The 13,910-nt window shown below is 44.3% G+C and overlaps 1 protein-coding gene across 1 annotated transcript; it reads right to left on the bottom strand.

Moving 5' to 3' along the window:
* On the bottom strand, positions 1 to 13,424 carry LOC136646990 (protein LEG1 homolog). The gene is made up of 8 exons (XM_066622737.1): positions 13,353 to 13,424; positions 12,853 to 12,944; positions 11,890 to 12,158; positions 8,158 to 8,241; positions 6,726 to 6,910; positions 3,517 to 3,647; positions 1,737 to 1,975; positions 1 to 286 (listed from the first exon to the last, which is right to left on the bottom strand). Exons 1-8 carry the CDS (start codon positions 13,422 to 13,424, stop codon positions 195 to 197), a joined length of 1,164 nt encoding a protein of 387 aa, XP_066478834.1. The 3' UTR covers positions 1 to 194.
* Positions 13,425 to 13,910: the final 486 nt, after the last annotated feature.

Below are 13,910 nucleotides of genomic sequence, written 5' to 3'. Positions count from 1 at the left end.
TTCTGTGTGCATTTTTTGGGAGTAAACCCCACTGAACACAATGGAACTTACTGCTGAGGATTGTGCTGTAAGAAGATTTAGTTTTACAAACAATACTGAATCAAATGTAATGCTATCAGCCTGGTCAAAACATGGAGGTGCCAATGGATAAGTAGTTAGAATAAGTAGGTTTGTGTAGTGTGGAGCTGTCCACATCATGGAACCACACTTTCAATAAGACTGCGTCCAATTTTTCTCCCTTCTTCAGTAGACATAAAAGTTTTCCAGATAAGGAGTGAAGCTCCTCCTGCAAAAGAAATACCTGTTTTGTTACTTTTGAATGTTGAATGTGTTTTTCAACTCAATGAATTCTCAACATGTCAAATAACAGTTACAATCAAAGAATAGTCATTAAAACTCCAAAGAAAGAATGGAAAATAGAGCAGTGGTTCTCAAACTGTGGGTCACATCCCAATTTTTGGTGGGTTATGAAACCGACAAGCTGATAGCTGATGAGGAAAATGTATTGAGCCCCATGAAAATGGAGCAGCATAAGTGCATTTACTCATGAGTAGGTGAGCGTGCCTCTGTCATTTAGAAGGGCAAGCCGATGGAAACAAAAGGCCACCAGAATGGTCCCAACCTGATGAATGTGGAGCTCAACAAATGCTGCAGAAAGCACCCCCTCACCATAGTAAAAAGGATAAAAACAGAGGCTTGAGTACTGGTAAAGTGAAACTTTTTTAAAGTCTTGTAAAGCTGGGTGGGTCCCAATAGCGTGCCTTTTGAAAAAGTGGGTCCTGGTGCTAAAATGTTTGGAAACCACTGCACTTAGACATTAATTATTCTCTATTGAAGAGTAAGGAAAAAGTAGACATCAATGCCATTGCATCATTTGTATCCTTTGTATAATTGAATTTGTTTATATGATTGCACCGAAGATTCTTTGAGGTAGGCATCTTTTTGTACTGTAAAGAATCCAGCATTTACAGGTGGGACCCAGGGCCTCTGTATTCGTGGATCCGGTATCCATAGATCTGGCTCAATGCAGGTCTCTCAAACCCCCTTGAGCCAGACTTGGCCCAAACAGAGTTTCCAGAGGTGACTGGAGCAGAGCTCTGGTTGCCTCCAGAGGGCTTAAAGGGGTCAAGATCACTGGATTTCATTATGCGTGGTTTTCAGTATTTGCAGGGGGTCTGAGAACTGATCCCCCATGGATACCAAGGCCCCACCTGTATAACGTTATGATGCATTCTGACACAACTTCATTTGAGCAGTGAGCCGCTTTTGAGGCACATTTACTGCTGTAGCCTGGTCAAGCAAAGAATTTTCTGTTCAGGTTTTTGCTCAGGAAAAAAAGGTTCTGTGCACTGTGCTGACTGGCTGACACCTGTAATATAAAAAATCACCTGTCCTCCATCTCCAGGGCATTCTGCAACCCTAATTTAGAGGTATTTTGCTTTTCATTTTTTTTAAGAAAATGGATGAATGATGAACAAACATACTTATGGCACATCATAATACTGAAAAGTGGATATCTGCCTGAAGCATGGAAGAACAGGGAAAACCTACTACTGAAGCAATGTTCAATTTGCTGACGTATACATCTCTTATGTATATTGCAACGGTGGACAAAACTGGGCTCGCACACCTGGAGACAAATCTGCTACAGACTCTGTTGTAATGCTACATCTCTGAGCAAGCTGAACGAATGGCATGCAGTAAAAATGAACTATGTATTTGTCTAAAACTCATACCTGAAATCTCATTACTCTTACGGATACCAGAAAATAGATATAACGCTTTGTTCTGCACAAACGTGAAGTCTCCAATGAAAGGAGCTTTATCTCCTTCCAGCAGTGTTCGTGGTGGTAATCCAGTTTGGAGATGATTTGTTTGACACTGGTCTGTAGGAAAACGTGTAGCTGCAATGTAGTCTACTGTTGTACACCAGTCTTTCCCAAAGCTGCTTTCAGGTTCACTGAGGTATGGGAGCCTGAAATGTGAAAGATTGAAATCAGTGACCTGTAGACAGGGTAGGCAAAGCCTTACCTAACCCAGCAAGTAAAAAAAGAAAAAAAAGTAAAGGATCCCAACAGTTAAAAAGAAAAAGAACCTTTTGCAGCCCCCAAGCTGCTCCTTTCTGCTCAGTTTGTTTAAAACAACACATACACAAATATGGAGGAAAACAAGAGAGCTGCAGTCAGCTCAATTGCAGTGGTGGCTTGCAAGGAACAAAACAGGCAGGGATGCCTATGCAGTTCAAGCCACCAAGGAAAGCTACCTCCATTTGCCCAATAGTAAAAAAGGCTGCACTTGTGTCATCAGTCTCTAGGGAGGCATCAGGATGACTTGCCTGCAGCAGGTTAGGCTGTAATCATGGGTATCTTCCAATTGAAAAAAAGTAGGGCAGCTGGCTAGCCAATCAAAAAATAGAAGGTCACTTGCATCAGCAAATTCTGGGGAGACAATGGGAAGAGTTGCTTCTTTTTTGTTGTTTTTTTTTAAGCCATGAAAAAGAAGGGGTGAGTTATTTTTATTTCTGGCAGAGGGGATTTCTTGAGGGAGAGAGAATGTGAGAGACAGTGTGTGTTTCAGAGACTGAGCTTAAAGGGGGAGGGAGTGGGGAGAGTAAGTGTGTATTGCCTCTCCAGGCCTGGACCTTACTACACATCACTGATAAAAATAGGAGATAACCCCTCAACTCAGTCTGCTTCCATGTTCATTCTGCTACTGCCAGAAATAAGTACAGCAGTTTCTGTCCAATGTGAAAGGAGGGACACATGAAGAGTGACTGCAGGGGAAGAGGGATAGGATATGGTGCTAGCCCTGCTGTGGTTCCTGTCCCCTTCCCAGGCCTGGTCTGTCCTCCTCCCAACCCTTCCCCTGCCCTGGTACACACTCCTCACCTCTATTCCACCCTTCCTCTGCCTTTCCCTGCACTTTGCCACCTGTGGGAGCTTACCTTCTCTGTCAGGTGCTCCAGCGACAGGAGCATCTGGGTTGTTGCAATGTGCTTTCAGCAAGTTTGCGACAGTGTGTGCTGGTTCCACTGACTCTAGGCCGGTTCAGATTGCACTGTGAATTTTCTGTAAATGCGCACCACTCCACCTACAATCTTTTTAAGCCTAGTGAATGCTCTGGTTCACTAAATCCAATCCCTGATTTTCTTTGCACCCATCCTTGTCCAAACTCTTGGAAACTGGGCAGCCTCTGACTGGGAAAACCACCTTTTGGTTGTTGAGCTCTTGAAACTTGCACTTTTGTTTAGACATGGAAACTGCTTCTCACCCCAATCAAGCATTTTCTCTTGGCCACAGCCTCCATTGTCTTGGTCCTGCTGGATTATTCAGCCCTGGGATTATTTTGTGTTTGTTTTGTAGTAATAATGAGAGCTTGGAACAGAACCCAAGCAAATAATGAGGCTCAACCTGTACATGTGTCCCCAGCATGTGTGGTGCCAGGTGAGTCCTTGGATGAGATCTTGGCCAGTGCTTCACCTGGCTGACTCATGACACTACCCTGATTTTACCTTACCGGTTTTGAAACTTTGAAAATGCAAAAGTGATGGAGGCAACATGAGCATCCCACAAGTACTTCAATGCTTCATCTTTTGAGAATGATGGTACTGAAGGGCTTCCAGAATTCAGCGTAGTAGATAAGAGATACTAAAAGGGGAAAAGTAGATAAATATCAACAACTCTTCAATAAAGTTTTTTCCTGACATTTTCTCCCTTGTAGTTCTTTGAGTCGATCATTTCAAATTTATAGAGGAGCATGTTTTTCATGTGATCTACTAAGAATACAGAAGGAGCAATGTGATGAACATAGTCTACAATCATGAGCATCCAGGTCTCCCTACAAAAACAAATGTACCCAGTCTGACTTGTTAAAGGAATTACTGTTCAGATGTACAGCACAATTCACTGTAACTCCCTGTGTGGTCATGCAGTGAACATAAGAACATAAGAACAGCCTCACTGGATCAGGCCATAGGCCCATCTAGTCCAGCTTCCTGTATCTCACAGCGGCCCAGTGGTCTAATTTCTGCCTCCAGCGGCTTCTTCATGGAAAGGGAACATTTGTACTATGACCCATTCTATGGGCCACTTACAGAGCGGATCTATCAATCACTGCTGTAACTCACCTTGTGACAGCACATACCTCATTGCGCAATATGGAGCTGGTGGCAAGATGCCCAGAAACTCTATGCAACAGTGGCATAGCTGGATTTTCTTGCACCCAAGGCTGTGCCTTACAATACCAACCCCCATGCCTGACCTGGAAGTAATTGCGGTGTCATAATGATGTCACTGCAGTTACTTCTGGTATGTTTGGAGCAGTTCTGCACCGCTCTGAGTGACAGCTGGTTGTGTTTTTTTGCTTGGATGCAACAAAAAGCAAAAGAAGCAGGTGGCCACTCAGAGCAGTGCGCAACCACTAAAAGTGACTGGGGGCGGGGGGGGGGTTAGCAGGAGTAGGAACTCTGGTGGCAAGGCTTCATCACCACTGCAGTACCCTGTTCCTGCACTCCTGAGCTGCTCTGAGTGCTGCAGCCAACCACTTCTTTGGAAGTGAAAAAAGGGAAAGAAGCTCAGAGCAGCAGACAACCTCACCAAGTGGCTGTCAGACGGGGCAGCAGAAGGTACGATGGCGGTGAGGCCTCCTTGCCACTGCAGTACCCTCTTCTCCAAACCTGAGATGTTCTGAACGACCCAGCTGCCTGTTTCTTTTGCTTTTTTTGATGGGGGGGGGGTGCCACAATGGCAGTAGATACCACCCCCATGTGTCCCTCCCAGGGCCATGTACCCTCTCAACCCTCTATAGCTATGGTTGTGGTATGCTTGCCAGAACTACCTGGAAGCTCCACCAGTCAGGCAAGTGGGTGGAGTTGGAGGTTCAGGGGAGGAATGGGGCATAGAGTGGGCTATACTGGGGAGCAGTTTGGGGTTGTGAAGGAGTGGATCTTAGCGGCAGTCATGTGCACCAGAACTTATTCCATTTCTTCTCCTCATACATATGCCAGAGAAATAACTGTTGTATGTCCAAGGTTGTACCAGACTGCCTACTGGGATCCAAGTAAAAAATATTTCAGATTGGCCCCCACTGCATGCAACAAGCACTCTGTAGGTGTGGCTGCATGGCAAAGAGTGTGGGGGTACAAGTGGGTCATGAATTTCCTTGTTTGCTGTACAGTCCCCATTGAATTATGCCAGTGATGAACTGTTCATACAGATACCTCCCTCCCAAACAAACAAACAAGGTAACCCCTTTTCCTTATTTGCCTACTCAGAATCCACTCCACCATGAGGACAAGAGTTGTGCAGGTAGCACTGGACTGAGGAAAGAGTAAATATAATTTCTGGTATAATTTATAATATATTGGTTAATACATATTCAGATAGAAATGAGCGATAGAGCTGGACATCATCTGCATGTCAGTGGCACAGTGTCCGAAATCTCTGGATGGTCTCTCCCGCAGCATTCGGCTAGATGAAGAAAAGCATCTCATATGGAGCCTAACAGCATCTCATATGGTGTAGAGCAGCAATCTCAGCCTCTCTCTCAGCAATCTGAGGCCATGGCGTAAAGCAGCAATCTCTCAGCCTCACTTTCTAGGACCCACCTTCCACAAAGAACTGGAGCCACTTTAATATAGTATCCTTTAATCCCATCCTGTCTTGGCAGCCTCAAGTTATACCATGTCTGGAGTTAAGTGAGTACCAATAGGGTCATACTCTCCTTGTCCATCTCCAGGCAAAGGTCCTCTACCAAAATATGTAAAGTGGTTTCAGTACCAAATCCTATCCAGCAGCCAGGTTCGAAAACTGTTTCACTTTCCCAGGTTTATTTTATCATTCAGACAAGCTATGAGATTTCTAACAGAGTCGGTGAGCAGGTTCTGTTACTGAGGCGAGGAAACTGTAGTCCAGTGGTTCTCAAACTGGTGGGTCATGGCCCCATCCCTTTATGGGGAAGGGGAAGGAGGCAGCAACGTGATTCCTAGAATCGTGTCACTAAGGGGGGGCGAAAGGGGGTGCTTTGCACTTACTTCAAGGATGCAGGGCTGCTGGAGGCTGCAGGGGGTGCAGGGAGCCCTGCGCAGCCCTGCACAGCGCTCCCCAAGGCTTGGAATGTTCACTAAAAGCAGGCACAAAGAACTTCTTTTTTGTAGGAGGTGCTTTGCGCCCACTTTTAGCAAGCGTTCCAAGCCTCGGGAAGCGCTGTGCAGGGCTGTGCAGGTCTCCCCACACCTCCTGCAACCTGCTGCAGCCCTGCCTACATCACATGAGTACAAAGCATCCCCCCTCACCCCCCCCCTTAGTGACGTGATGCTGGGGATTGCGTAGTTGCCCTAACCCCTGCCTCCCTCAAAGCTTGAGAACTTCTGCTGCAGTCCTTTGCTTTATGATAGTGAAAAACAGATTGCTCCGTCTGCGATATCAGCTGAGATTACGCACCAGATCTTGGTTGGCATGAGGGATTGGTCTCGCAGGGCTAGTGAAGGTTCACACTCATCAGAGGGTCTACCTAACCAGGTGGACCCCTGAAACCTCAGTGCCAGAGGGAGTGGTAATGCCAGTGTGCCAACAGAGGGCAGGTGGCAGCCACATGGGAGGACAGGGCCGGGTCCTTTGTCCTGGAGATCCAGGCAGTCTGGTGCTGACATTGCCTCAGGTGGACAGAACTCTTGTTTCATTAAAGATTGTCTGATGCCCTCCCATCCATGAGGAAGATGATTTTACCTTAAAGAAATGCCTCCACTTTGACATGATTTTGGGCACCTGGGTATTGCATTCAGCAATGCTGTGGCAGAAGTCATCTCTTTGTTCATTTGGTGGTAACATTTCCACCTCATATGGCAATTCGCCAAACATGCCACTTTCCAGTGCTCCCAGAAAGGGAATAATTGCTAGGTAGTAATTCATACCTAGAGTGGTGAACAGCAGTGAACACATCTTAGCTCAAATGCCTCAGCATATGGAAAAGCACACACATGATCAAGAGGGGCTGCTTAACAAAAGTAATGTTTACATGCAGTCTAATGTCAGAGCTCAGGTAAAATTGAAGCTTCGTTCTTTCAAGCCTGTTCAAGTCAATATAAAGCCCACTTTTACTGCACTTTTACTTTTATCTTTTACTGCACTGCAGCAGCACTCCCAGCAGCAGTGGACTGGAAGTTCTTCCACCATAAGTGGCCCACGAATTTGGCCTTAGTGTACTCCCAAATTTGTAGGTACATTCTAGAATTGCATTTGCAGCAATTCAATTTCAATGGCATGACGCTACTATTTCCGTCTGTCTCCAGACAGAATTGAGGTCTGTTGGATTCCATTCTTAAATTCCTAAGGACTACCATTTGCAGAAGCGGAAATGGGGGGGGGAGCGGAGTGGTAAGTACAGCTCACTGGAGTAGCTTTTCGGAGGGATCAGGAGGATTCAGTAGGTTGGGGCAATATGCCTTGCATAGGTGTTCCTTGCATGAATGCTACAAGGATGCTACCCTCTAAGGTAGTGGTTCTCAAACTTTTTGGGAGATTTACTCCTGAGGTAAGTCTTTGCAGGGGAGGGGCAAAGGCAGCAACGTGATCCCCAGGATTGCATTGCTAAGGGAGGTGATAGCTGTGCAGCTAAAACATTTTTTAGCTGTTTGCCTTCTCAGAGAGGCTTGCAGAGGCACCCACAGGGCTCCCAGCACCCCTCGGAGGCTGGTGCTTGCTACTGTGAGTAATAACATAGCCCCCTCTGGCCCTGCAGCGGCAAGATACTGGGGATAGCATCACTGTCATCCCCCTGCTCCTCCCCTTAAGGGGCCAGGAAGGAGTACTTCCCTGGCTGGTGGGTCACGATCCACTAGTTTGGAAACCACTGCTATAGTAGATGTCCTAGAATGGCTGCTTCATAGCCAAGTCTGGTAAGAGTGAAGTAGGTATTATGGAAATCTTAATGGACTAATGGCCAAATCCTATCCCATTTTCCAGCACTGGTGCAGCCATGCCAACAGTAAATGTGCTGCACATTGTGGTAGGGGGGCAGTCACAGAGGCCTCTTCCAGGTAAGAGAACGTTTATTTCTTTTCCTTAGGGCTGAGTTGTGGCTGCACCGGCACTGGAAAGTTGGGTGCAAAGTGTTCTGAGTTGCTTTTCCAGCATTTCCTATACAGTTTCATATACTTACAAGCCCACCAGCTCTGTACAGATAAGCACAGCCTGTTTCCATCATGACCACAGGTTGAGGTGTTAAGAGGATCTGCAAGTCTCCCTGGAAGAAAATCAAATAAATAATTTCATAATTTTTATCTATACAGATGACAGAGTTTCAACTTAAGTACACTGGCCCTGGATTTTGGTCAGAGAAGTATAACTGCAGTTTGTTGATAAAGTGTTTTATCTTGGCTGTTTTTGAAAGGCTGATAGGGGTTAAAAATATTGTTTTAATGAAACTTTTATTTTTAAACAACTCAACTTTTAGCAATATGGAATAAGAATTATAAAACCTGTGATGCAAAGACTGTGTTGAAACTTGACGTGCTCTGAAATTAGATTTGACACTCCATACTAGTAATTAGTTATTAGTTATTAGAGCACTCCATGCTATTATTAAAGGGCAGCAATCTTGCTCTATACTTTGTAAGTATATATTTGATTTTGTACATATAAATAACATAGTAATTTATGTGTTTATGGGAGATGTCAGAAATACAGACCTGGACAGTGACAGTAATATAATATGCTGCAGAAGACATTTTGACTGAGTCATAAATTATGGAATGAGATGTTGTCCCATTCACTCAACAAGTACAAGGAGCCCACGTAAAGTCACATCTGCTTCCTGCCAGTGAGTGTCCCAGGTAACAGGTGGTTTGGGCAGTTAAAAATACATAACCCCCCTGGAAATACTGTTTCCTTAATTCTGAAATCTAGGTATGAGAAAACGTTCAAACAGAAACAGCAGGGATACAAAAGAAAAAAAATACATGGAACAGAAGTAATGTGTTAGAAAGGAAAAACGGAAGGAAAATAAACCAGGTAACTGCAACTGGTTTAGCTCAGTCTACCAATGGGTTAAGTCCTCCTGGTGTATATCTTCAATCTACTTCTTTTTCTTCTCATGCTTATCTGGGTGAAAGTGCATTGCAAAATTGGCTGTGCCAGTGTCCCCTCCTGGGTTGTTATCTCAAAAACAAAGGTCACAGTTTTGGCCAGTTGAAAAACTTACTGTATTGTACTGCATTTTAAATACTCAAAGTGCAGCAGTAAATGGAATCATGCCATTAAGATTCTTTCAGTATCATCTTTCTGTCTTCAAGGTATCACAGTGGTATAGTGACAGTGATAAAACCACTGTTATTTTAGATAACATGGGGTCTCTTGCGTTAACATCCATTTATTTTCAGGATGGCACCATTATGGTGAAATATCAATTATTTTCTTTCAAAAATCAAAGAATTGGGGAAAACTTTGGCTCCCGGGATGCCTTACCTTGTTTTCTGATGTCTCTATGGTTAATATTTTCCTGACTTCCAGAGCTTCCATAGGATATTAGTGTATTAAATAGTGTAATTATGCTACAATCCTAACTGGGCTGGGCGCTGGCTCAATGTGTGTTGTGCTGTTGATGACTGCTTTACAGCAGTTTCAAAACATCCTCCATCCTGCCACTGGTGGGGACGCCACAGCAGCCTCACACAAGCCAGTGAACAGTCAGAGCCAGAGCAGGTAAGGCCATTCGGGGAGTAGATCCGGTAGGGCAAGGTGGGTGGAAAACGGGAGGTGATGGGCAAAACGGGTAGTGATGAGTGGGGATTGAGGGATAAAGATGGCACAGTTCTCAGTTGACCTTCTGTGCTCACAGGGGCTTGCACCTGGGCAAGCAAACAAATGTCTTCTTACCCGAGGAGGCTCCTGGGGCCCAAACTTACCCAACATTCCAGCACTGAGGCAGCCTCCATGCAGTCCCAAGGTATGGGAACAAGCATTCCCATGACTGCATGATGCGGTGCATGCTCCGTTGGCACAGCTGCATCAATGCTGGGAATTTGGATAGGATTGGGTCTTGAGCTGCAACTCAGGATGGATGTTCTTAGTTTGAATTTCACATCTGCCATGAACTCATAAGATCAGAGGCAAGCTGCTCTTTCTCAGCCTCATACCTTCTTCTGCAATATGGGGATAATAATACCTTACAGAGTCTTTGTAAGGGCTACATTTTGTCAAATCAGAGAATATTAACTGGATGTAGCCTTTACAGGTGCAACCTATTTATCCACAGATTTTTTATCTCAAGGCTATTTGTCTCAAGGCGAATGGGGGGGGGGGTAATTGAAAGTCCCACACACCTTTGCCTCTTTTGCCCTGTCTTCTCGATCCCTTTCAAGGCAGCCCAAAACACTGCAGAAAGGCTCCGCCTGGAACAGGCAGGGAAATACCCCTGGAGCCAAGGAAGAGGCTCCCCTTGGGAAGGAACAGTAACGCTCCTGGAACCCCTGAGGCAGGGGGGCCCAAAAACCTCTGTAGCCAAAGCATGTGCAGCAAGGTGGATCTCTCTCTCACTCACACACACACAGGGGCAGGTTGTAGCAACAGAAGGGATTGCTTTAAAAAACTTAGGGAGTGTTTCCCAATTCCCCCCCCCCCTTCAGACTGAGATGGTGCAGGCTCACCGTGCTCCAGCCTACGGAAACAAGTCTTCCCAGCAAGCCAAAGCATGAGATTTAGGCTACAATCTGATCCACACTTTCCTGGGAGTAAGCCCCATTGACTAGAATGTGACTTACTTCTGAGTAGGCAAGCATAGGACTGGGCTCTCAGGCTACAATCCGATCCACACTTTCCTGGGAGTAAGCCCCATTGACTAGAATGGGACTTACTTCTGAGTAGAAATGCATAAGACTGGACTCTTAAAAGCTCAGCATCCCACCTGTGAAAGAAGCAGGACAGCTGGCAACGGGGAGGGCTGAGTACAGTGCGGAGGAGGGGGAGGTGAAGGAGCAGAGCAGAGGAGATTGATAACAGCTGCCTTAGTTTCCTTCCAGTCCCAAGTGTCAGGCTGCAGTGTATTTGTGTAACTCTATGGAATTTAGCACAGTGCCAGGTCACGGAATGGAACTCACACGTAGAAATAGGCTCCACCTGTACAAGGAACTACATAAAAAACACTACACAAATGCTAAGTCATATTATTATTTGATAAAGATAACACAAATTTTAGGGAAGAATTGGCAAGCAGAAATGTTGTGCACTTAGAAGCCAATCCTCCTGAAACCATTTCCTGCTGATGCATCCATGCCAATTCATTGTGTCCACAGGAGGGAGAGGGGAATTGGAAAGGAGTAAGTTTTTAAATGAATGTTTGCTCACTTACCAAGGGGAAAGCCTCCACTGCCACCATGGGATTGCTCACATCTATGCCTGTTTCACAGGTGTAAATCCAAGCTGTATAACAGTGGCAATGACAGACAGGGTGCCACCAATACGTCCCCTGATCTGCCTCCCTTCTTGCTCCTGTTCCAACCCTCCAGTCCCCCATTCTACTCCTCCCTGCCTTGTTCCTTCCCCGCTGTTGGGTGCGACAGTGCACCAAAATTATCCCCCAGCCAAAAAAACAACATTTTAAGCACAGTTTAAAACAGAAGAAAGACATGAGTTTAAAATTAATATTGTAGAGTATCTGTAGGGAGGAATTAAACACAGGAAACATTCCCTGTATTTGCTTACAAATTTTCTAAACAAATTTACATCTCTCTCCATATATGTATCATAAAAAAAATCACAGGTCAGTAATGTCACTTTTGTTTTGAAATGTGTAGCAAAAACCTGGCAAATGTTCTTGAAGCCCAAGCCTGACTTCAGCCATTGCATTCATTAGCAGGGATGGTTCAATTTTCAGAGTGTAATGAAATGTGCATACCTGTGACAAACTGCCAACCATGCTGTAAGGGCAACCCCCAGAGGATATTGCCAACATTGTTAGGTCCAAGCGTTGCAAAATATTTAGCTGTGGAGTTCAGCAACATCTTATACAGTCCCATTCTTTCTGCATAGTTCCAGGCGTCAGTGACAATTTTGTTGTCCTGCACTGTGAATTTGCTGAAGTTCCCAGGCGCCAAGTGCCACAATGGAGGGGTTCTTTCATCGCAGTCTTCAGGCTCTTGAGCTAGTTCGGCAGCAGAAGTTGGGCTGAGTGCAACAGTGGCAAGGAGAATGAGGGTGAGATGGCAAAGAGGTTTCCTCTGACAGATGTACCCCATGCTGGACAGGATCCTTCTGCATTGGAGCACCTAAAGCACTGTAGGTGCTTTTAACAGGTGAGAGCCAGCAGGCATATAACACATGCCCAATATGCAAATCACACATGATTCTCTCTATCCCCCACCCTTTCCTCCCCGAGGTGATCATAACTATTACAAAGAGCTGTTTATAAGGTTTTGTCATCTTATTGCTTTCCAATTGCCTCCAGAGGGCTTTCTGAAGCCCACACACACATCTACGTGTGGCCTCTGTGAGCTTCAGAATGCCTCCTGGAGGCAAAAAAAAAAAAAAGTCACTTCCCGTTTTTTTTGTGAAAACTGAAGTGATGTTTTTATGCCTTTATACCTTTTTTAAATTTTTTATTTATTTATTGCAGATACGGGTTAGGAGTATAGGATAAACTTAGGTATAGGGTTACACAGGTCACATAACACAACAGGGCATTGGCCATTGGGTCACAAAATGCATTTTAAAACAAAATTTGTACATCAAATTGAAACTAAACACAAACTCATCCATATAAATCGTCGCCACATATAACATTAAAATACTTAGCTTAATCTACTCATTCTATAATATTTATTCAATACTATCTATCCAATCATAAAACGGTTTCCAGCACCTTCCTACTTTATCTAAATCTTTATCCTTGATTCTTTCTGTTAATACATCCATTTCTGCAATTTCATAAATCTTATGGGCAGGAGGTCTGGTCTAGAGAGTAGAGCCTCTGTTAGCCTGAAATAACATTGAAAGGTCGCCAGTTCGAAGACACCGGCAGCTCCCTGAACGGCTGAGGATGGCAAGACCTTGAAGCTGAGTGATTCAGCTTCAAGCCCAGCTGAGTGATTCCACCTGCTCTTGACATGAGCAAGAAGCGTCTTGGCTGCCCTCCATGTGAGAGACAGAGCTGCTTGTCAGCCTGCGTGGGAGAACTGGAGGCCAGAATTGAGACCAAACCAGGAAGATCCATTCTGAAATGTTGTTGGTTCTTGAAAGAGAGAACCTTTATGATTGTAAAAATCCCCTTGAGGGATTTAGAAACGCCTGCCTATGTAAACCGCCTTGAATAAAGTCAGAGGAGTAAGAAAGGCGATGACCAGAAAGGCGGTATGGAAATACCAAGTTGTTGTTGTTGTTGTTGTTATCATCATCATCATCATCATCATCATCATCATCATCATCATCTTTCATGATCTATCATTTTTTCTCTATTAGGGATTTCTGTAGATTTCCATAATTGTGCATATAATATTCTTGCAGCTGTATTTATCTGTACAATAAGATATTTCTTTTGGAAGTATTTAATTTCTGACACTATATTCAGGAGGAATATTTACAGTTTGAATGGTATTACAACATTAAATATCTGTTGAAACATTTTTTTTAATCATTTCCCAGTATATCTTCCTTCAACATACATACCCTACAATCTGGTTGCATTTCCAACACTTATTTGATAAGCCTGGGTACATTTTTGCTATTTTATCTGGGGTCTGATGCCATCTATAAAACATTTTATATAAATTCTCTTTAAAAGAAACTGCTTTTGTTAACTTAATATTTGAATTCCATATTTGATTCCAATCATCAATCAAAATATTATATCCAAATTTTTTTGCCCATAATACCATTGAATCTTTCACGGCGTTTTAAAGGCATAAAAACATCACTTCCAGT

The sequence above is a fragment of the Tiliqua scincoides genome, chromosome 1, assembly GCF_035046505.1.
Source record: "Tiliqua scincoides isolate rTilSci1 chromosome 1, rTilSci1.hap2, whole genome shotgun sequence".
Taxonomy (NCBI): domain Eukaryota; kingdom Metazoa; phylum Chordata; class Lepidosauria; order Squamata; family Scincidae; genus Tiliqua; species Tiliqua scincoides.
The sequence above is the reverse complement of the archived record's forward strand: the minus strand, read 5'-3'. Positions and strand labels throughout refer to the sequence as shown.

Bases quoted from the DNA above. Each gene is read 5' to 3' on its own strand.
- LOC136646990 (XM_066622737.1), bottom strand. From the start codon at position 13,424: ATGAAAGATGATGATGATGATGATGATGATGATGATGATGATGATGAT. The intron at 12,945-13,352 runs GTATTTCCATAC...TCTACTCTCTAG, and splicing joins ACAACAACAACAACAACTTG to ACCAGACCTCCTGCCCATAA. The intron at 6,911-8,157 runs GTAAGTATATGA...TCACCACTCTAG, and splicing joins TGTACAGAGCTGGTGGGCTT to GTATGAATTACTACCTAGCA.